This window comes from Argopecten irradians, chromosome 2, assembly GCF_041381155.1.
Source record: "Argopecten irradians isolate NY chromosome 2, Ai_NY, whole genome shotgun sequence".
In the NCBI taxonomy this organism is placed as follows: domain Eukaryota; kingdom Metazoa; phylum Mollusca; class Bivalvia; order Pectinida; family Pectinidae; genus Argopecten; species Argopecten irradians.
This window is the reverse complement of record NC_091135.1, coordinates 11,380,798-11,404,850: the sequence shown is the minus strand read 5'-3', so window position 1 is coordinate 11,404,850 and position 24,053 is coordinate 11,380,798. Positions and strand designations below refer to the sequence as shown.

Here is a 24,053-nt window from a genome sequence, read left to right as displayed (position 1 = left end):
TAATTACCTTGCATGAGGATATAAGTCACTAAATCATTTATGATAAAAGAATTTAGGCATTTTAGTAATAATATCCTATTTTAAATTTGTACTTTCCAAAAGAAAGCGCCGGAAGGACACTGAAGACATTTGACGCAAAGCCGAGGTCTGATGGTGCAATATTTCCGTGTTAAAATAGTTCAAACTGTGTTATTTTTAGCATGATGTCATAACATTTCTTTATAAATTCAATCAAAAGATCAACATGGTCATACTTCCGCCAATCAGCAACAAGCAAGAGGTGCGTTTCGAGGTTTGTTTAGGTGTTTAGCAGCTGATTTAGCACGCTGGGAATACTACAGTACTGTATCTATAGGCAAAGTCTAGATAGTAGATACAGACCTTTAGTGGGTGTTTGACTTATTAGCGTGTTAAATCGCTATGGTATGGTGTAGTGTTTCTAACTGATGGACAAACAGTTATAGAATTTTGTTAAAGTTATTGGTACAATGTACTTCTTAAAAACATTTACAAACTTGCCAGCAATTGCCTTTATTCACACATATGTTTTAAGTTTTGAAATAATATAAACTAGATATATTCATTTAATAAGATATGGGTAAAAGAATTTATATCAATGGTAAGTTCTGAGTAATACATAGGATCTTTTCAAATGTACAGTATTGTTTATACATGTAGGATCATGCTGATATTAAAATGTTTTAGCTCCAGCTCTTACTTTAAAACAGGAGGCTTGTTTTTGAAACTTCAAACTGTAAGGTCACAGTTACTCAAATAAGATCACCAAAACAACATTTTTTCTTTCTACAACTAATTTTGCAAATGACCCTATTGAGAATAAATCAGACACAGACATGCAGCAACATGGAAGACATATGGGGAGATTGTGTGAGGCAGCATATCCAACCCATATAATGAGAATCATTTGGATTATTCCAACTAACAACATGGATTTGATATGCAGCCTCATACATGTGTAGGAGTAATGGAGTATCACTAGTACATAGTACAGTATTGACAAAACACCTGATTTTCTAAGGTTTGAGACATTTTATATTACCCGAGTCGTTTTTAAGATGTTTTTCTATTATACAGTTTGACTGGTTAGACCTAGTTGTTTGTTTATTAATTAAAGATGATCTTGTATTGTCTTCAGACGAGCCTTGACAAAGCCCTCACAGGTCTGTATCAAAAACTGCAGGTCCGTCAGGATTTATACTTGAAATTATGTCTTTAAACAACGGTCGAACCGGTTGTTCAGAATAAACGAAAACGGCCCCGGTGTATGACCTGATTGATCTCCCGCGTCATCAAATAACAAGCTATAAATAACCCAGGTTTTAACACCAGTGTAAAAGTGTCAAAAATCTCACAAAAACAGCATGTTAGGTCAATTCATAAGTTTAGGATATGGTACCCTTTACCCTTTTGTAGGTCAAGAAACTACATATGTATATTGTCTAGACAATCTTTGACTAAGGTATGTAATGCCATTGTAACAATTGAATGATGTAGTCAAAATGTCCAATATGTTGTAGTTATCCTACCATAGCTAGCTAGAAAAGTCGGACATGGTTAATGAATTTTATGTTCCAAATCAGAAATAAGTAAAATGCCTTCAACTGATGACTGAAGAAGGTTTAATCACATAAAAACAATGTACATAGTATTAATACCATATCCTGCAGTAGACTGACCATTCGTAGTGGTCATCATTTTAGTCTGTTAATAGTGAAACTGGACACAAGTGTAAAAATTCTTGACTAAGACTTAAGAAAATTTTTTTCCATCATCAGATGGTGGACTACTGAAATCACATTTTGTGGGTGGTCTCAACTTAGTGTTGTTTTATTTTTCTTAGGCCCCTTATATGGACATACAGGACACAGTTTTCTTCTATGGGTCTCATGATCGACAACACATCTTTATTTGGGTGTCTACAACAACATTTGCGCAAATCATAGAAATATTTAAATGACCGTATTATTACCCCGGGTACCCCCGGTACATTTCAGTAAATTATGAAATACACACAGATTTGTTTACTTTGTTGATGTTAAGGTTGGGTTGCTCTTCATAGTTCATACTTACTCTATTTGATGCATTGAAGTACTAATGTCATAATTCTGATTAGCTAGTAATGCTATTAAGGAATATACAGATACAAGTCATAATTATACTAGGATATTGCTGATTTTAACTTTTCTGCTGAGACAGCTACCCTGTTATATGACACACATACAAAATGCTTTTATTGCCAGCCAAGGGCATAAAGAAACAGATTCAAAATCTATTTCACAGGTGTGATTCATTTCATTTTCTCACATTTTCAGAGAGAAGAGGAGAAGAGAAGATTTGATCACCATGATGGCTGTAGCTTTTGAAGAATCCCACAATACATTATTTTTATCAAATATGAATCCACATCATCAACAGATGAGTAACAACTTCCATCAAGTCCAGCAGGGGTACTTTGATCCCTCACAGATGTATTACCCTCCGCCCGGCCAATACTTTCCTCAAAGTCCGGTCTTTCAGCCGTTCCATCACGCTGGCCCCCCACAATTTTTGCCTCCTTCACAAGACTTCAGTAATAATTCACTAGGTAGACCACCTCAGGAGTTTTATGGCCAGGAGATGAACCAGCAAATTAACAGTAGTAGAGGCAGAGGAGGTAGGCGAGGAGGTGGCGCGAGGTCCAATAAGGGGAGACAGAATAATAACCCATCAAATAACCCATCAAATAACCCTAATAAACCCTCGAAACAAGAGACTCCAGTTAGTGAAAATTCAGATACAGTCGATGAATATTTAAAGAGTTATATTGATGGTGTTTTTGATTATGATCAGGACATGGAAAAAGATAATAAAAATAAGTCAAAAGAAGTTTCAAATAAACATAAAGATCGCCAAGGTGAGAGAACAATTGAAAGGGGAGGTAATTATCAACGACAACGGTTTGATCAATATAGTGAAAATGATGATCGACATGTTTCCCATCATGGAGAACGGGGAAGATATGAGAGGTCAAAGTCAAGTAATGATCATGACCGACAATCATTCAGCTCAAGGAATAAAAATATTAGTAATGGTATTGGAAGACAAAATAAATCTTACGAAAAGAAAAATGGTGGAAAGTTTGATAAAAATGTTGGATCTGACAATGCTGAAATTAAAGATCAACAGAGTGAAGAAATTAAACAAGACCATAGAGATAAAACCTTCAAAACGGACGGGAGGCAGCAGTTTGATGGAAGAAGGGGTCAGAGGTCGGGAAGGGGAAGACAACCAAATCAAGGACGTATGTATCAGGATAGACGATTGCATGATGATTATGATCCACAAAATGAAACAACGTCTTCTAATAACTCGTTCCATGATAAAGAAAAGTATTCAAATCGTGATAAATACCAAACGCCAAGGACTTCGGAGTCGAAAGGTCATTACGATCCAAAAAATGAAGTGACATCCAATAACTCATTCCATGGTAAAGAGAAGTATTCAAATCGTGATAAATACCATACGTCGAGGACTTCAGGGTGGAAAGGTCACCATGATCCACAAAATGAAATGACAACTTCCAATGACTCGTTGCATGATAAAGAGAAGTATTCAAATCGTGATAAATACCACATGCCAAGAACTTCGGGGTCTAAAGGTCAAGGTCGCCGACCTTATGTAGCACGAATACTTTCTGGAAAAGTGGATGAGAGCCAAAGAGGTAAACTTTATACTAGTATATATATATGGTATGTTTTTAGAGAAAGTAGAGAAAGGTTATTTTTGTTTTGATGGCATTAGGGTTGCTGTAGGAACTTAATTTGGTAAAGAGGTAAATAATAGAATGAAAAAAAAAAAATGAAATGCAAAATTTAATAAAAGAAAAATGTTTCAATATTGAAAGATTCATTTTGAAAAATTTTGTTCCCAAGAGGATTCCATGCTTTTTCCTTAATATTTAAGTAATTATTAGTTACTTTGTGAGATTTAAAAGATGTTTTGTCCTTTGCAGGAGTTTTGATTGACCAGCTTACCAACAATGCCTATGAATGCATGGTGTGCTGTGAAACTGTTCGCTGCCACAATGCTGTATGGAATTGCTCCAACTGTTTCCATGTATTCCATCTACGCTGTGTCAAGAAATGGGCAAAGTCCTCCGCAGTTGTCGATGAAAGTACGTTAACTGGCTCTTATATATACAGTCATAATTTTGATGAGAAACTTTGTGAGTTAAACTGTGACTTATCCCGTGTATTACGCTGATAAACTTGTATTCATAAAACTTTAAACTTATTTATGAGTAAATATCCAATCCTTTTTTTATAGACCTGAATAACATGTACTATTGGCACTAGGTAAAATATCCAAATTTAATATTACCTAGGAATATGGCAATAAATTTTCAAACTTTGAACAATTCTAAACTAAATTTGTGTAAGAGAAGACTGGAGAGTGCTTTCATACAGCTAAGTTAACTATCCCTAATATTGTTACTTTTGCTGCTATAGAAGAGAGGGTATCAACCATGCATGTTTGTTTTTTGTATGACAGATGAAGAGAATGGATGGAGATGCCCTGCCTGCCAGAACAAGTGTGACAAGTTCCCGTCTCAGTATAGGTGTTTCTGTGGTCAGTTCATACTGGATAATTTACTCTGAAATATAGATGTTCACTTCTCCAATAGGTTTTCAAAAGCGATAGCCTAATAGTTTTAGGTAATAGGTAAAAATTGAAAGATTTAAAATTTAAAATCACAAAAAGTATACATTTACTTGTTTTAATTTTCCACTCAGTTCAAAACAATATAAAAGTATTTCTGTTTGATGAGTAGTTTATTTTATGTGAATGTTAAGAAAATTAGTGACACTGTTATAACAATGACCCAAAGATTGTTGAATTAGTTGTTTGTAGGTAAGGTAGCTAACATGTGATTTACTCAGATGACTTTTGGTGGTCTTTGCTCTTGCATCGTTAGTCCATCAGTTATATAGATGTTGATATTATACACCATGTAAAAAAGTATTTTACTGAGAGAGCTATAACTTGAAATTATCAACAAAAAATTAAAAAACATTATGTGTTTGTAGTACGCCTGCATAATTATGATTTTCTGCTCCAGGCAAAGTGAGAGACCCGGAGTTTAACCGAATGGAAATCCCACACAGCTGTGGGGAAATGTGTGGTAAAAAAAGGGGAAACAACTGTGTACATCCTTGTAACATGTGAGTATAACAGATTGAGGATCTTGGTTGTGGGTGATTCAAGGGTGATAGCTGAGCATCAGACTCGGTGAGATTGTAGGAACATGTATAACTTAGTTGGACCACGTAGATTATAATATTCTGATAAATTGATATTGTAGGACCATGTGAAATTTATAAGACTCCAACTTCCAAGCATGATGTTGACATGTTTTAAATGCAATTTGATTGGACATCAGGCATAGCCCATCAGGCATAGCCTATCTTACTTCTTTTCTGTATATCGATGTATATATATAAATGTATATATATAAATTAAAAAACTCCATTTGGACGTGAGAATGTTTTTAATTCTGATGAAACAACAAACATTTTACAAATGTAAGGGTGATGTACTAAACCCATTATGCCCTAGTTTAGATGGCACCATTGGCTCCTAGTATTGTCTTGTGATATGATAGTGCCCTCGCTGATGAGACTCCATTAGATTGTAGGACTATGTGACAAAATTCAACAAAACTGTCTGTAAGTTAGTACCGTCAATGTTTGTTATCTGAGAGCAGTATTCTGATTAAATGATTTCTGTTTATTTAGTTTATGTCATCCCGGCCCCTGCCCACCATGTAACGCTGTCATCAGCCGCTCTTGTGATTGTGGAAAAACAAGGTCAGTAACAATGTTGTATGGAGAAAACTTAACTGTAAAACATCATTCTAATACACTTTTATCCTGAGATAATTCATCTGCTAACCTACTGTATTTAACCCAATAAGCATCAATGTCCCTATAAGCACCCTTTCCCTTTTTGAGGCCTCAATTTCAATTGTCCAGGTGTAAATAAAGACTAAAACTACACAAAAACTGTATAGATTTGCAATAATTTTGTCTTATTAGCACCTTTTCATTTTTTAAATGCCCTGGGCCCTTATTGGGTCAAATACGTTATGTCAATGTCCTTGAGCAACGTTACGAATCCTCTGTTCGAAACAATACTTTACATTCCCAGATTTTCTTGATGAAATGAAAATTTATATACAGGGGTTCTGAGGACACTGAATACCAAGGTCATAGTTTTGGAGAGGTCTGGAAATCCAAGGTGGCTGCGATGACCTCTACAGGAGTCACAATTTAAAAATATTATACTTCAATAAAATTTAAAGAAACCAGTGTTCTGGGTTACTAATTATGATAGTTTCTTTGGTATACAGCTGTATTGATCAAAAACTGCTGTTTTACCATCTAAAGGGAGTAAAATTTCAAAATTATCTGATATTTGAATTCAAGTGAAAATGGGTAAACAAGTGTATTAAGGAATGTTGAACAACATTGGGTTGTTTTTGATGACCTTTGCATGGCCAGGATAACAATACTTTAGAATTGAAATAAAAGCCTTTAAAAAACCATCAAACTGTTGCATTACAGCCAGACTATGAAGTGCAGTGCCACCCAGATCATCAAGTGTGAGGAAAAGTGTGGCAAGCAGCTCAACTGTGGCAAGCATTTCTGTAAGGTTACCTGCCATGCTGGGTCATGTTCAATGTGTGAGGAAATCCTGGTACAAGGTAAGTTTCTATCTATAAAGGTCACTCAGGGGTCGTGTTCCATTTGTGTGAAGGTCACTATAAAGGTCACCTATCACTCAGGGTCGTGTTCCAAGTTGTGTGAAGGTCACTATAAAGGTCACCTATCACTCAGGGTCGTGTTCCAAGTTGTGTGGAGGTCAATATATAGGTCACCTGTTTCTCAGGGTTGTTCCATTTGTGTGAAGGTCACTATAAAGGTCACCTATCACTCAGGGTCATGTTCCAAGTTGTGTGGAGGTCAATATATAGGTCATCTGTTTCTCAGGATCATGTTCCATGTGTGTGAAGGTCACTATAAGGTCACCTGTCACTCAGGGCGTGTTCCATGTGTGTGGAGGTCACTATAAAGGTCACCTGTCACTCAGGGTCATGTTCCATGTGTGTGGAGGTCACTATAAAGGTCACCTGTCACCCAGGGCGTGTTCCATGTGTGTGGTGGTCACTATAAAGGTCACCTGTCACTCGGGTCGTGTTCCATGTGTGTGGAGGTCACTATAAAGGTCACCTGTCACTCAGGGTCGTGTTCCATGTGTGTGGTGGTCACTATAAAGGTCACCTGTCACTCAGGGTCGTGTTCCATGTGTGTGAAGGTCACTGTAAGGTCACCTGTCACTCAGGGTCGTGTTCCATGTGTGTGAAGGTCACAATAAGGTCACCTGTCACTCAGGGTCATTATAAAAATCAGCTTGCACCTGTCACTAACTAGAGTCAGGGTTATGTTCCATTGTAGTCAAAGTATACAACACTTTAAGTTTGTGTAATTTTGTATTTCCCTGGAAATATGAAGCTATGCTTGTAAAATAAAGGTCAGCATCAATTTGACATTTGTGTTAATCATCAAACAGTTAAGTCCTGCTATGTCCTATCCTGTCCTGTCCATTTACATCATATGGTGTCAGTCTTACTATGATATATTGAGACTGGGACATTAGGTAGTTTCCCATTGCAGTGACAGCATAACTGTTCTGTTTCAGAGTGTTACAAGGGACACACTAGTCGAGAGGTAGTATGTGGCACCAAGGAATCTTTCCAGACTTCATTCAGCTGTAACGCTTCTTGTCAGAAGTGAGTTACCCCCCTTGTCTTTAATTGATCTGGATATTTATCACATTTCTTTTTAATCTATACATTTCTAATTACTCAATAAGGTACTTTTGCTTAGAAATACTTAATGTTGTATTTTAAGCATGTTGAAATGTTTGTGCCTTTGAGCATACCTAAAGTTTTGTGCTTTTTTAAATTGCAGTGAATGTAAATGGTGGATAATTCTTAGTTCATGTAATGCATCATAACTATGTGAAAAGCTTTCAATGAAAATTGCCAAATTTCGTAATGAATTGAATGTATGATTAAAATAATGTGTGATTTTGACTTCACTTGTGTGTGTAGGATCCTGGAGTGTGGGAACCATACTTGTGAGGAGATATGCCATGAAGACCCCTGTTCCCAGTGTAAGCTTTCCCCGCAAGCGGTGACCACTTGCCCATGTGGCTCTACACCTCTTGCGGACCTCAGTTCCACTCCAAGGACCAACTGTTTGGATCCTGTCCCCACATGTGGGGGTATCTGTAACAAGACTTTGAGCTGTGGACCTTCAGGTTAGTCACGTGGTGCTCATATCCGTGAAATGTCCAGATTCTAACTTTCAATCCAGCAAAGAACGCACTTTCAAGCATATGAAGGAGTCTTATGACAAACAATATGAAAAATCTAATTTAATACCTTGGGATATTTATCAAAATTGCTTCGTATAGCCTGTCATCAGAGTGATGCTTTCAAAGGCTAAAAAGGTAATTAGAGTGCAGATAAGTTACATTTAGTAAATCCTGAAATAATTCATCCGTGAAATTTAACAACTATACAAAAATTGAAGATTGTACTAGCTGTGTATTGATCGTGTCAGATGACCATCACACTTGTAAGCTGTCCTGCCACGAAGGTGAGTGTGGACCATGCCCTGGGGAAAGTCTACTCAAGTGCCGGTGTGGAGCGATAGAGAAACTATTTCCTTGTACAGAGGCCCCCAGCTTCACTGGTAAGCTACGTCAGTTTCTTTTTATGATAATTTTATGACAGTGTATATTTATATACAGCTTGCCCAAAGAGGTGAGAACTCATGAGATACAAGACTTTTAAAGATAAAATGGGGTTTGGATCCTCATCTAGTGTAAATGGTATGTAAGTATACATTTACCATATTCTACTGGCAATAAACTTGCCAACCTTAGATAGAAAGGATGGGATTTATTGGAGGGTTCTTTTTACATCAGAGTTTTCCTTCCAATAGAAGTTAAGAAGAAAAAACGGGAAAATGTGGTCTTAGGAAAGTCGTGAACTGTTCCTAATTCTGTTTCATCTATTCCGAACATTGAAAAAGAGATAACTTACAGTATCTTCTGTTATAGTTTTACAGTAAACTGACAGTGACTTTATAGTTAGCCATTAGTTATAGAGCATGCAGCTTTGATTTATCACCTTGATTTATTACAGAGGAAAACCCCTTCTGCTGTGATAAACGATGTAACAAAAAGCGAAAATGTGGTCGCCACAAGTGTGGACAGATGTGCTGTGTGGTGAGTAAAAAATATGAGATATCGAGGAAAATAGAGTAGAGTTGTATTTGAAAGAATCTTTGTTTCTCTCTGAAGAATTGCGATGTGTTGAGATATTTGATGATTACTAATCAAATTAATAGATTAATTAATTACCGCGCGCGGTAATCATTAATTCATTATCTAATTGATTAATCATTATTTAATTGTCTGTTGCACAGCTGGAGAAGGAAGACCATTTGTGTGACCTTATCTGTGGAAAGAAACTATCATGTGGCCTACATAAGTGTGATGAATTATGTCACCGTGGTAACTGCCATCCCTGTCTGTTAGCAAGTAAGTGCTGATTTCATTTAAACTTACATTATTGTTTACTTCCTCTACTTATGACTGTTAGGCCTACAACAATGATACAATGACAAGACATTGAAAAATCCAAGATGGCGACCTCATAGATCGATGTTATCAAGCTGGTTGTCTGCAAATAAGACCCCCCCCCTCCTACTTTTGACCTTAATTTCTTCTCTGGGTAGGGGATCTAATTGGCAGTGAAATAGGGTATGAAATAAGCAACTTTCACAGAAAATATTTCAAAAAGGGGGAAAAAAACACTTATTGCTGCAAATGGAAATTGAGTAATTAAAAATATATGATGCATTATAACTGCCATTCTGCCATATAAATGATCCTGCCAATCCTTGGCTCATTAGGATAACTTAATTAATGACTGGCAAGTCTATAATCAACAAAGTATAGTCAACAATTGAGGTGAGGGAGCATATTTCGACAATTACATTTGACAATGGAAGTAAAAAAGTTTCCATATTGTAAGTCTTGCTGTTCCTTTTGATGTGAATGTTTTTGTTTACTTACGCTGAAGGTTTTGAGGAGCTGACCTGTTACTGCGGTAGTGAGGTACGATACCCACCCATTCCCTGTGGTACCCTACCTCCAGTGTGCTCTAAGAAATATACACGAACACACTCCTGTTCCCATCCAAGTAAGTACAAGTCATCTGTACATTTTCTCTTACAACACTTCATACTTTTTTCAAAAGAATATATTTGTCTCCTCAATCCATTCCATGTTATGTCAAAAGATTATTTGCTTAAAGATTCTGCACAGTAGGCAAATGATATTTTTTCTCTATCAAAAACTGGAGCAGACGAATTAGTATTTTACTTGAGTGACAAAAGTTACTTACTTTACACTATTACCGCCACTGAAAAGTTTGAGCATATTATTAGCTCACCTGGCCCGAAGGGCCGGTGAGCTTATGTCATGGCGCGGCGTCCGTCGTCCGTCCGTCCGTCCGTCCGTCCGTCCGTCGTCCGTCCGTCCGTCGTCCGTCCGTCAACATTTCCTTTAAATCGCTACTAGTCATAGAGTTCTGCATGGATTGTAACCAAATTTTGCCACAAACATCCTTGGGGGAAGGGGAACAGAACTTGTATAAATTTTGGCTCTGACCCCCCGGGGGCAGGAGGGGCGGGGCCCAATAGGGAAAATAAAGGTAAATCCTTTAAAACGCTACTTGTCCTAGAGTTCTGCATGGATTGTAACCAAATTTGGCCACAAACATCCTTGGGGGAAGGGGAACAGAACTTGTATAAATTTTGGCTCTGACCCCCTGGGGGCAGGAGGGGCGGGGCCCAATAAGGGAAATAGAGGTAAATCCTATAAAACGCTACTTGTCCTAGAGTTCTGCATGGATTGTAACCAAATTTTGCCACAAACATCCTTGGGGGAAGGGGAACAGAACTTGGAAAAAATTTGGCTCTGACCCCCCGGGGGCAGGAGGGGCGGGGCACAATAGGGGAAATAGAGGTAAATCCTATAAAACGCTACTTGTCCTAGAGTTCTGTATGGATTGTAACCAAATTTTGCCACAAACATCCTTGGGGGAAGGGGAACAGAACTTGTATAAATTTTGGCTCTGACCCCCCGGGGGCAGGAGGGGCGGGGCACAATAGGGGAAATAGAGGTAAATCCTATAAATCGCTACTTGTCCTAGAGTTCTGCATGGATTGTAACCAAATTTGGCCACAAACATCCTTGGCCAAAGGGAAACAGAACTTGTATAAATTTTGGCTCTGACCCCCCGGGGGCAGGAGGGGCGGGGCCCTAATAGGGGAAATAGAGATAATCTTATAAATTGCTACTTGTCCTAGAGTTCTGCATGGATTGTAACCAAATTTGACCAGAAACATCCTTGGGGGAAGGGGAACAGAACTTGTATAAATTTTGGCTCTGGTACCCCCGGGGGCAGGAGGGGCGGGGCCCAATAGGGAAAATAAAGGTAAATCCTATAAAACACTACTTGTCCTAGAGTTCTGCATGGATTGTAACCAAATTTGGCCACAAACATCCTTGGTGGAAGGGGAACAGAACTTGTATAAATTTTGGCTCTGACCCCCTGGGGGCAGGAGGGGCATGGCCCAACAAGGGAAATAGAGGTAAATCCTATAAAACGCTACTTGTCCTAGAGTTCTGCATGGATTGTAACCAAATTTTGCCACAAACATCCTTGGGGGAAGGGGAACAGAACCTGGAAAAATTTTGGCTCTGACCCCCCGGGGGCAGGAGGGGCGGGGCACAATAGGGGAAATAGAGGTCAATTCTATAAATAGCTACTTGTCCTAGAGTTCTGCATGGATTGTAACCAAATTTGGCCACAAACATCCTTGGCCAAAGGGAAACAGAACTTGTATAAATTTTGGCTCTGACCCCATGGGGGCAAGAGGGGTAGGGCCCAATAGTGGAAATAGAGGTAAATCCTATAAATCGCTACTTGTCCTAGAGTTCTGCATGGATTGTAACCAAATTTGGCCACAAACATCCTTGGCGAAAGGGGAACAGAACTTGTATAAATGTTGGCTCTGACCCCCTGGGGGCAGGGGGGGTGGGGCCCAATAGGGGAAGGTAATCTTATAAATTGCTACTTGTCCTAGAGTTCTGCATGGATTGTAACCAAATTTGACCAGAAACATCCTTGGGGGAAGGGGAACAGAACTTGTATAAATTTTGGCTCTGACCCCCCCGGGGGCAGGAGGGGTGGGGCCCAATAGGGGAAATAGAGGTAATCTTATAAATTGCTACTTGTCCTAGAGTTCTGCATGGATTGTAACCAAATTTGACCAGAAACATCCTTGGGGGAAGGGGAACAGAACTTGTATAAATTTTGGCTCTGACCCCCCCGGGGGCAGGAGGGGCGGGGCCCAATAGGGGAAATAGAGGTAATCTTATAAATTGCTACTTGTCCTAGAGTTCTGCATGGATTGTAACCAAATTTGACCAGAAACATCCTTGGGGGAAAGAGAACAGAAAATTGTATAAATTTTGGCTCTGACCCCCTGGGGGCAGGAGGGGCGGGGCTAAATAGGGGAAATAGAGATAAATCCTGTAAATCGCTAATAGTCATATAGTTCTGCTTGGATTTTAACCAAATTTGGCCCAGAAACATCCTTGGGGTTAACAGAATTTGTATAAATTTTGGCTTTGACCCCCTGGAGCAGAAGGAGTGGGGCCTAATAGGGGAATTCAGAAAAGAAACAATGAACTTGAATTCAGAACATTCCTAGGCATTACAAACCAGGTGAGCGATACAGGCCCTCTGGGCCTCTTGTTTTAATTCAAAATAAAAATATTAAAATAATTAAATGTGTTCCGAAAAAATTCCATGCCACTATGCCCTATATATGAGTTTATGTCATGGCCTGGCCTCGGTCGTCCATCCGTCTCCGTTCGTCATCCGTACATCAACATTTCCTTTAAATCACTTCTTGGTAATTATTTAAATTCGTTCAGAAAAGGAACAATGATTTTTGAATTCAGAATATCACAAGGCATTGCAAATCAGATGAGTGATACAGGCCCTATGGGCCTCTTGTTGTGTTTATTAGACACATATAAACAGGATTATACATCAGTTATTGTTCAAAAGATGTATATTGTTTATGGTTGTCAGCGGTGGAGCATCTTAAATCACTTGTTAGTGATAAATGTTTATTTTCACATTTCCTGCCAAATCTTTGAGTTTATCTTCCATGTAATTCAATTTTGCTTGTTACAAGCATTTTCTTTGGCTTAAAAATTTACTTTATCATCCCATAAAGGAAAAAATGGCGTCGTCGTTTGTAACGTTGCTTCTGATTGGCTGAGATGACTGCGTAATGATTTCATAGACAAAAGAGTCCCAAAATAAATTTTGAATATTGAAGAGATTATCTTTAGTAAATTGAATTATAAGGATTAATTTGAATAGATTTTTTATGTTATGGAGATATAACACAAAAATATGAGTGTACTCTCAACATAAACCGCTTCGCGGTTTATTTAGAGTACACTCAGATTTTTGTGTTATATCTCCATAACATAAAAAATCTATTCAAGTTAATCCTTAAATATTAGTAGGTTAGTTGAAAGAAAATTGAGATATTCTTTGTGTCTTGAAATTTTGTCATATTTATTTCTCAAAAAGCTTTTTCGTCATGGTTTGTAAGATGGTCCTCCATGAATGTTGAATCGTTACGTGTTTGTTGTGTTAACAGTACGCCATACTTGTCACAGTGACGAGAGTTGTCCCCCTTGCACGGAACTTACATCCAAATACTGCATGGGCAACCATGAGGTAAGGGATAAAAAGAAACTTTACTTTCCAAATTTATTTGGAATGTTATCATCATAAACAAAGGTCTAAGATGGCTTGCTGATCCTATATGGTCAAGTCTGTAAAGAAAAGAGTATTCTACATTGAAACAAGGCAAAATGGAAATACACCAAATCTAGAGATATTGATGCAATGAATAAACTTTTTTTTTCTAAAAAAAATGATATTCCACTTTGTTTTTAGTTGCGGAAAAACATCCCCTGCCATATAAATAACATCAGCTGTGGTCTTCCGTGTGATAAAACTCTACCATGTGGTACACATAAGTGTATCCGCACCTGCCATAAGGTACGTGTGTGTCGTAGGTCTTCTATGTGATAAAACTCTACCATGTAGTACACACAAGTGTACCCGCACCTGTCATAAGGTATGTTTGTATGTGTGTGTCGTCAGGCTTCCATGTAATAAATCTCTACCATGTGGTACACACAAGTGTACCCACACCTGTCATAAGGTATGTGTGCACTTGCCAGGGGCTGACCTGCCAAAATTCTCCACAGGGCTTGAGATATATCTTCTAAAACATTCATGTTTGGTTATTTGCCTCCCTTTTACAAAAGGAAAGAAAGGAATTTTTGTCTTAAAAGGAGCAGGTCACAGCGACATGGTAACGGGGCTGGTTTGAAAGATTATAGGGACTGCAATCTGTCATACCCAAGGGGCTCTATAGTACAGTTGATAATTTAAAATATTATAATATTTTCTTTAGTACAGTTCTTTGACATATGATTTGGACACTGATGACTTATGTTATATATAGGGCGACTGTCAGGAGGATGGGAAGAGTTGTGTCCAGCCTTGTTCAGTGCCTCGGCCAATCTGTGGTCATCCCTGTGGTGTACCATGTCACAGCGGTCAAGACTGTCCATCTGTTTCATGTAAAGCAGAGGTAAGACCTCTTCACTCATACAAATGTTCAGCCATCTTTATAAGGTATGATGCCATATTGTAACATCGTAATTGATATCAGGTTGTGCTAATATTGTGACTTCACCGTTAAATACTTGCCAGACGCTGCCAATAATGCTTCTAATTTATTTCATTACCAACTCTACAAGGTAATAGTGTATGTTTAGTAGATGTTGTTTTGACATGCTCTTTATATTTTAGATAATAATCAAGTGTCCATGTGGAAGAAAGACAGGGAGACAATTGTGTAATGCTGGTGGTTCTTCTCCAGAACTTGAGGAGTACCAGAAGTAAGTGTTTATTTCTCATCATCAGTCAGTGATGTTAGGCTGGTCCGACATTTCTAGTCACCTGTTTATGATGATTTTATAACTTAAGAACTCTTTCTCTGGCAAGATTCCTTCTTCATTTCAATCTGAACCTATAAACATGATTAATATCAATGGCAGAATAATGATGTAGCTGAAATTTTTTTACATGAAATTATGTTATTTGTAGGATGACTGTACAAGCACTTGCCAGCACAGTTGGTTCTGGTCAGTCAGTGGATATGTCCAACATAACATCAGCGGCCAGGAAAGTGGCCAAACGACAGTAAGTAAATATACTCAAACTTTAATGTAGCCTAGCTTGCTCAGCAATCCAGACGGTTTTGGCTGGGGTTTCTAGATTAAGGAGGATTCACTGTAGCTAGAATGCAGTAGATGTTATCAGTAATGAGTGATCAGCTGCTAAATCATAAACAGAAAATAAATTATAGTTATGTATATATTTTTCAGACTTGAATGTGATGGAGATTGTGCCATTATGGAGAGAAACAGAAGAATGGCTCTTGCTTTGGAAATAAAAAATCCCGATCTCAGTGCCAAGCTTGGTAATCCATCCTATAGTGATTTCCTTAAAGAGTATGCCAGGTAAGAGCTGTCTCTAACAGTTCTAATATTGTTGATGTTTATAGCTTTAATTTACATACAATATGGTCTTCCTTTACCCTTGAGCCCACAATCCCAGTGACCTAATATCAGTCCTTGACACTTGAGCCCACAATCACAGTGACCTAATTTCAGTCCTTGACACTTGAGCCCACAATCACAGTGACCTAGTTTATGTCCTTGACACTTGAGCCCACAATCACAGTGACCTAATTTATGTTTTTGACACTAGAGCCCACAATCACAGTGACCTAATTTACATCCTTGACACTAGAGCCCACAATCACAGTGACCTAATTTCAGTCCTTGACACTTGAGCCCACAATCACAGTGACCTAATTTATGTCCTTGACACTTGAGCCCACAATCACAGTGACCTAATTTATGTCCTTGACACTTGAGCCCACAATCACAGTGACCTAATTTACGTCCTTGACACTAGAGCCCACAATCACAGTGACCTAATTTCAGTCCTTGACACTAGAGTCCACAATCACAGTGACCTAATTTCAGTCCTTGACACTAGAGTCCACAATCACAGTGACCTAATTTCAGTGTGCTCCACACCATCTTTAGGTAATAGATAAAAATCAAAATATCTCTATAAAGAAAGTTTATAAATTATATACACAACTAAATCTTCATGATTTAAACTTATAAAACTCAAAGACATTGTCTCATTCAATGTATTTTATTAGTTTGCCAATTGTCAGTATAATGTGACCGGGCAGGGTGTGTTGCTTGGTGTCTTCGGCGGCATTTTTCAGTGATGTAGCACTATCAAAAGGGCAACAGTTCCACTACACAAAAAGAGACAACACGAACATACTGCAGACTCCCAAAATACACACCTCGCATTTCAGACACGCTACACACTGCATACATGGAAGGCCATCCTTACATGACCCTGACTGTTAGTAAGGCATTAAAATTATCAAACAAAAAAACATAGTTCTCATCAAACATTTCAATTTATATTTACTATTACCATGGTCATCTTTTAACCATGATCCCACTGATACGAAGTCCACGAGTCTTTTTTAGAAGTACCAGTATTCATTTAAATATCTTGAAAATGTATCTGAAAAGTCTATTGGTATGAAAATTTGACACCATTTTCTATTTGACAGAAACAATCCTCAGAATGTTGCTGCCATCGATAAGTCTTTCTCCGATCTAGTCCAGAACGCCAAAGGGGTAAGTTGATCAGTGTTGTACGAAACGTCAACAGCAGATTCTTAATTATTTCCATAACATCACTTACACATTCTTGCTGATGCAGTGTAGACAGCATTCTTAGTTACACTCGGGTGTAAGTTCAGTGAGCCTGAGCCCATTTTGGTGTAAGTTCAGTGAGCCTGAGCACATCAAAGCAATCCAACCAATCTACATGTTGTTTTGTTGACTTCACATCCCAATTTAATATGTATTATTATTAAAATAATAGCTTTATAAAGAGAGATTTACATCTAGAAGTTAATGCATACAGTTACAAACTTGATGTTGTTTTACTTCAAACTTAATTATTTTCAAATTCCTACATTCCTTGTGAATTCCCAAAATTCACAAACAAATGCCTTCTTAATTTATTCTTTCATGGTAAGCTTTTGTAAGTGTGTCTTCTATTTGAATTGCTACAATATCAATGTGATATAAAGATGATTCATTATGTTTAAGAATAATAATTTATGCGAAAAAAAGTTTGAAATATTTAATGAAATTACTGCATTCTTCGCTCATCTGGCGATATCAACTGTAATGTATATAAGTTCAAGTTTCCCTCCATTGTCATTTAGCGAAAGGTGTATTTGACCGATAACAATTGATAAGTATAATTTTGGTTTATTTATGTTCCTTCTAATGAATGTTTACAAGTTTCAGTTCTGGTCTAAACATCCTAACTGTTTCCACCAATTATTGTTCACAATGAGTGGTTTTCCATTGCAGTCTAAACATCCCCATCGTTCACATCAGTTTCCCCCAATGAACAGGGATCAGAGACGAGTCGTTCATGAGTTAGGCGAGTTCTATGGCTGTGAGACACAGAGTTATGATACAGAACCAAAAAAGAACGTTGTAGCTACAGCATACAAGTAAGAATGTCTTTGATGATTGATAAAATATTCAAATTAAAAAATTTCCTTGACATGTGAAGTTGTCATATAGCAGTTATTCAGATTAAGAAATATTTGCATAAAATGGTTTGCTCTGTTTTTTTTAGGGAGAAATGTTGGCTGCCTTCAGTAACATTGACAGCTATGATTCAGCGAGAACTACACCCTAAAGCACCAACCCCTATACCCCATATCCATGATGCGGAGGCTCTTAGGTGAGTTAACTCCCTTTATTTACCATAATCCCTGATGTTCGTAATCAGGAGTACCTGCAGGTAAGTTACCTCCCCTTGAAATATCAATCTTTCATGTTATTGCTGAAAAAATCCTCAGATGAGTTACCTCCCTTACAACTACAATCTTTATGATGACTATTATCAGGCCATCTGATGAGTTACCTCCCTTACAACCACAATCCTTTATGCTTACAATTGGCAGGCCATCGGATGAGTGATCTCCCCTTACACCTACAATCCTATATGCTGACAATTGTCTAGCCATTGGATGAGTTACCTCCCCTTACAACTACAATCCTATATGCTGACAATTGTCTAGCCATTGGATGAGTTACCTCCCCTTACACTTACAATCCTATATGCTGATAATTGTCTGGCCATCAGTTGAGTTATCTCCCCTTACAACTACAATTATTTATGCTGATGATTGTCTGGCCATCAGATGAGTTACCTCCCCTTACAACTACAATACTTTATGCTAACAATTGTCTGCCCATCGGATGAGTTATCTCCCCTTAAAACCACAATACTTTATGCTGACGATTGTTAGTCTGCCATCATCAGATGGTGGGCTATTCAAATCGCCTTATGTCCATGGTCCATCCTTTCGTCTATCAACAAAATGGTTGCCAGGCAGCAATCTTGCATTTTGATGGTTGAAGTTTGTTACCGCTATTTCTCAGAAAGTACTGAAGAGCTTTTTTTCAAATTCCATATGTAGGTTCCCCTAGGATCCTGGATTTGCTTATTGTATTTTGGGACAAATCAGGGAACAAAATGGCAAACAGGCCGCCATCTTGGATTTTAATAGTTAAATGTTTAAAAAGCAGAGAAAAGATCCCTCTTTCCATTGTCAGACATAGATCATGATTTGGTGGACACCAAGATCCCTCTAGGATCTCTTGTTTACTTACAAATGTGATTGAATGTATGGGATAATATAGAGAAAGCTTTTAGACCTATTTTTAATGGATGTGTAGGAGTAATATAGAGATAGGGTTTGACCTATAAAATTTAATTTGAATGCATGTGTAGAGAAATATAGAATACATACTTGACCTGTAAATGATAGCTAGCTGACCGTAACCTGACCCATACACCTGATAAAAGATAGGCTTGTTTATTTGCGTCAGATGTGTTTATCTTCTGTAGAGAGGCCAAACAAAAATTGTCCTTGTATGTAATGTAAACAACTTCAAGTATCCAACATAGATCATCTAGTTCACAACACACAAAAAAAGAGGCACAGAGTACCTGAATCGCTCGCCTGTTGTGTTAAGGCAAACCTAGCAATGTTATATATGAGTACGTATATTTGAAGTGTTAATCTCCTCAAACAATAATCTCCCTGGCCCCTGGGGACCCAAACATTTAGTTTAATAAAATTGGTTCCTTTTTACTTATCACTTATGGATGCTTGAACCAAATCCTTCCATTTCTACAGGAGAAGGATTTTAAAGAATTTGTAAAAAAACAAGAAAAGAAAATCCCCCACCCCTTCAGAGCTCTATAGACGAGTTGACATTAGCCGCACCTGCTTCAACAAAACCCCAATTGTTTTAACTCACCTTACATAATTTGGACCTTGAACTCTACCCATGTCTAACCCAGCTCAGATCCAGGGTTGGGAGAATTTCTCTTTGGAGGGGTGATTTATCAACTCAAGGAAGCATTTATCTTTAACTTGTTGTTACTCCACTCATTAACTTGAAAATTATTTAAAAATTAATTGCTGCCATTAATCCCTCAGAATGTATTGATTTTCCTGCCTCAGAACCATCAAAAATTTGTATTTTGTATTTTGCTTGACACAGTCCTGAACTAGTGTTCATATTCTTCAACTGGCCAACATTCCCACATCTTCATCCCCTTATTGTAGTATCACTATTCCCTAGTAAATACACTACATAAATCAATATATCAGTTACTTTTCTTCATTCCACTCCAACATGGTACAGGGGTAGGTTTGTAAACCCAAAAGGTCCAGAGGTGTTTTCAGGATGGTGAGCACAAAATTTCCTGAGCGGCAGATGGTGTTTGGACACACATTTTCATGCACTTGCTCTTGCACTATTATCAAAATATGTGTTTTTAAAAAATCCCGAAATAGGGCTCCGTTCATGTCCATTCAAAAACGAGCGCCCGCAGACGTTCACGAGCGCTCGCCATCCTGAACACGCCTCTGGATTATTAGCTCACCTGGCCCGAAGGGCCAGTGAGCTATTGCCATGGTGCGTAGTCCGTCGTCCGTCCGTCAACATTTCCTTTAAATCGCTACTTGTCATAAAGTACAGCATGGATTTTAACAAAATTTGGTCAGAAACTTCCTTAGGGGAAGGGGATCAGATTTTGCATAAATGGTGACCCTGACCCCCCTGGGGCAGGAGGGTTGGGCCCAATAGGGGTAATAGAGGTAAATCCTATAAATCGCTACCTGTCCTAGAGTTCTGCATTGATTGTAACCAAATTTGGCCACAAACATCCTTTGGGGAAAGGAAACAAAACTTGTATAAATTTTGGCACTGACCCCCCTGGGGGCAGGAGGGGTGGGGCCCAATAGGGGAAATAGAGGTAAATCCTAAAAATCGCTATTTGTCCTAGAGTTCTGCATGGATTGTAACCAAATTTGGCCAGAAATATCCTTGAGGTTAACAGAATTCGTATAAATTTTGGCTTTGACCCCCTGGAGCAGAAAGAGTGGGGCCCAATAGGGGAATTTATTTGTAAATATTCAAATTCCTTCAGAAAGAAACAATGAACTTATATTCAGAACATTACTTGGCATTACAAACCAGGTGAGCGATACAGGCCTCTTGTCTTATTTTTCAACTCATGTTCATACTTGTGAACAAGTTCATTATGAAATATGATTAATATAGTACAAAGGTGACTAATTAGCAGTGACAGACTCAATATACCTTCTGTTTACACTTTATTGTTATAATTAGTATAGTACAGAGGGCTCGTTAAAGGTGACTAATTAGAGTCACAGACTCAATATACCTTCTGTTTACACTTCATTGTTATAATTAGTATAGTACAGGGGGCTCGTTAAAGGTGACTAATTAGCAGTGACAGACTCAATATACCTTCTGTTTACTTCTTTGTAGAAAATCAGCATCAGCAGCCAAACAAAGCACCTCCCTACTGCCAGGACAATCTACAAAGCCCGTGGCATGGGCTCCAAGGGAGACTACTCACACTGTACTCAAGAAAAGCACAAAAGCAGAAAAGCATATTGATTACTTTGATTTTTCTGAAGATTGATGTAGTTCATAAGTCAACTTATACAAATTTCATGATTCAAATAATAATGTGCACTGATTTAGTCTTGATTTTGTCTTAATTATGTTCATTACTGTGTGTCGATGGTCTTTCTCGATTGTTTTTGTTTGTTTTGTATATATTTATCCAGGAATGTTCAGTTGATGTAAATAGTTGAAAGGAGTTTGATAATGTTTCGTTTATTATTGATTTTTGATTTGCAGTTTAAATAGCATGTCTCTGCAGTATACAGTATAAGTACTAATTTCCCCTGGAATGAAGGAAAATATCCTAAAATCTCAATGATATGGTTGAATCGAAAATAGGCCTATCTTGTTAGTAAGCCTTGAATTTCTTGAAGTCAACTGTATCTTGAAAATACCTCGGCTTTGAAAATGTAATATTCCTGAAAGTAAATCTTAGATTCCTCGCATTGACTCATATATAAGCTGATTAAAAATATATGATGCATAACAGCTTTTGAATATTGCATGTATACGTCTTTTCATCTGTTCTTTTCAATCATTTATTTTACCGATAACTAATAAAGAAGGTTTCAAAAGTTAAGACATTTTCATAAATAGGCCACTAAGCTTACAATGTAAATGACTTTAAAAAATAAGACATGAAAATAGGTATTGAATAAGACATGAAAATAGGTATTGAATTCCTTACCAAAAAATGAAAATAATTCGTGGCATATCAAGATTTTAGGATTAACTGTTGATTTTAAGTACTTCTCTTTATCAAAACAGAGCTAAACTGAATGGAGCTTAATTAATGCAAGTTGTCAAGGTAGTCGAACAGCGGGAATCTGACTCAGACATGGAGATCCAGATTCCATTACCTATTACAAAAATTGTACAAAATGTTAAGTGCCTAGATGATGTTGACATACCCAGACGCATTTTGACCCCCCTTGTATGTTATGGACCTCCAGACTGTTAGAGTCTCACTACAATGCCTTAACAGCTTTTGGTTTTTGAAATGGCAATATAAAAAGAGTTTGATAATTCTGTAGTTTCAAAAAAGTTCTGAAAAGTTATATGCTTAAAAGTAAGTATGATACTTATCATCAATCACCTATAATCAAAATAAATTTGATATTAACTTTCACAACATGTGTTGTCTTATATTGGTGATAGTCAGCTGGTAGCCATAGCTGTATGGTACAGACACATTGTGATATTCCCCGTGCTTGTTCTGACTCCAAGAATTTTATGATACAGCGGTGTAAATATACATATTGTTATTTTTAAAAAAAACCATTATGATTTATTCAGAAAGATATCTATTATATGTAAAAGGGGTTCCATGTTAAAACAAGTTTTGCTTTCAATCTATTATTAGCTCACCTGGTCCAAAGGACTGAGGTTAGCTTATTCTGATACTGCGGCGTCCGTTGGTCAATAATTTACAAAATTGACTTCTCAAGGATCACGTGTTGGAATGTAACCAAATTTGGCTGGAAGTGTCCCTATAGGTTGAAGATTCAAAATTGTACAAATCTTTGGGTTGACCCCCCTGGGACTCGAGGGATGGGGCCAAAAGGGGTCACTTTGGCATTATTCATATACCGTAAATGACTTCTTCTATGAAACTAAGAGCTTTTGTGATAATTATAAAAAATAAAAAAACAGGTGAGCAATACAGACCTACTGGGCCTCTTGTATATTGTATACTGTACCCTATATTCCTTTGCATTTCTTCATCAAACATCAGTATATTATCTTAAAAGAAAATGAATTCATCCATTTCCCTGCAGAAATAAAGTCATGGAAAATTTTATTTTGATTTGATAAATTATGTATAATTTAACATGAAATGAGAAATAGAAATTTAAAAAGAAATAAGAAATTGTAATGCATTAAGATGTTTGATTAATAAAACTTACCTGATTTGTTGATCCAAGTTTTGTTTTTGTTTTGGATTAAAACTTAAAATGGGGCTGGGTTGGCTAAGCAGAAATGTTAACTATTCTACAAAGTGCCCTCCACCCCTTGGATTGAGTTAACTAAGTAAAAGTGTTTAATATTCTACTACTAGCCCTCCACCCCTGGGGATGTGTAAGCTAAGAAGATATAGTGTTTGATATTCTACTACTAGCCCTCCACCCCTGGGGATGTGTAAGCTAAGAAGATATAGTGTTTGATATTCTACCACTAGCCCTCCACCCCTGGGGATGGGTTAGCTAAGTAGATATAGTGTTTGATATTCTACCACTAGCCCTCCATCCCTGGGGATGTGTTAGCTAAGTAGATATAGTGTTTGATATTCTACCACTAGCCCTCCATCCCTGGGGATGGGTTAGCTAAGAAGATATAATGTTTGATATTCTACCACTAGCCCTCCACCCCTGGAGATGGGTTAGCTAGGTAGATAAAGTATTTGATATTCTACCACTAGCCCTCCACCCCTGGGGATGTGTAAGCTAAGAAGATATAGTGTTTGATATTCTACCACTAGCCCTCCATCCCTGGAGATGGGTTAGCTAGGTAGATAAAGTATTTGATATTCTACCACTAGCCCTCCATCCCTGGGGATGTGTTAGCTAAGTAGATAAAGAGTTTGATATTCTACCACTAGCCCTCCA

At 37.7% G+C, this 24,053-nt stretch overlaps 1 protein-coding gene across 3 annotated transcripts; it reads left to right on the top strand.

Moving 5' to 3' along the window:
* Positions 1-9: 9 nt before the first annotated feature.
* On the top strand, positions 10-22,714 carry LOC138314450 (transcriptional repressor NF-X1-like). 3 transcript variants are annotated; one of them, XM_069254795.1, is made up of 23 exons: positions 10-292; positions 2,334-3,721; positions 4,013-4,174; positions 4,552-4,629; positions 5,120-5,222; positions 5,796-5,867; positions 6,624-6,763; positions 7,759-7,849; positions 8,174-8,382; positions 8,688-8,819; positions 9,275-9,357; positions 9,558-9,672; positions 10,217-10,336; positions 13,887-13,966; positions 14,189-14,293; positions 14,766-14,894; positions 15,116-15,204; positions 15,413-15,508; positions 15,694-15,828; positions 16,977-17,043; positions 17,794-17,939; positions 18,068-18,175; positions 21,307-22,714. In XM_069254795.1, exons 2-23 carry the CDS (start codon positions 2,365-2,367, stop codon positions 21,461-21,463), a joined length of 3,774 nt encoding a protein of 1,257 aa, XP_069110896.1. In that variant the 5' UTR covers positions 10-292; positions 2,334-2,364; the 3' UTR covers positions 21,464-22,714. The 3 variants fall into 3 exon arrangements, with proteins under 3 accessions (XP_069110896.1, XP_069110895.1, XP_069110897.1); XM_069254794.1 differs by having other exon boundaries at positions 12-280; XM_069254796.1 differs by lacking the exon at positions 10-292 and adding an exon at positions 1,020-1,039.
* Positions 22,715-24,053: the final 1,339 nt, after the last annotated feature.

Coding starts and splice junctions, on each gene's coding strand:
- LOC138314450 (XM_069254795.1), top strand. CDS start 2,365: ATGATGGCTGTAGCTTTTGAAGAATCCCACAATACATTATTTTTATCA. Junction 5,223..5,795: donor TGTGTACATCCTTGTAACAT/GTGAGTATAACA, acceptor CTGTTTATTTAG/TTTATGTCATCCCGGCCCCT. Junction 6,764..7,758: donor TGAGGAAATCCTGGTACAAG/GTAAGTTTCTAT, acceptor GTTCTGTTTCAG/AGTGTTACAAGGGACACACT.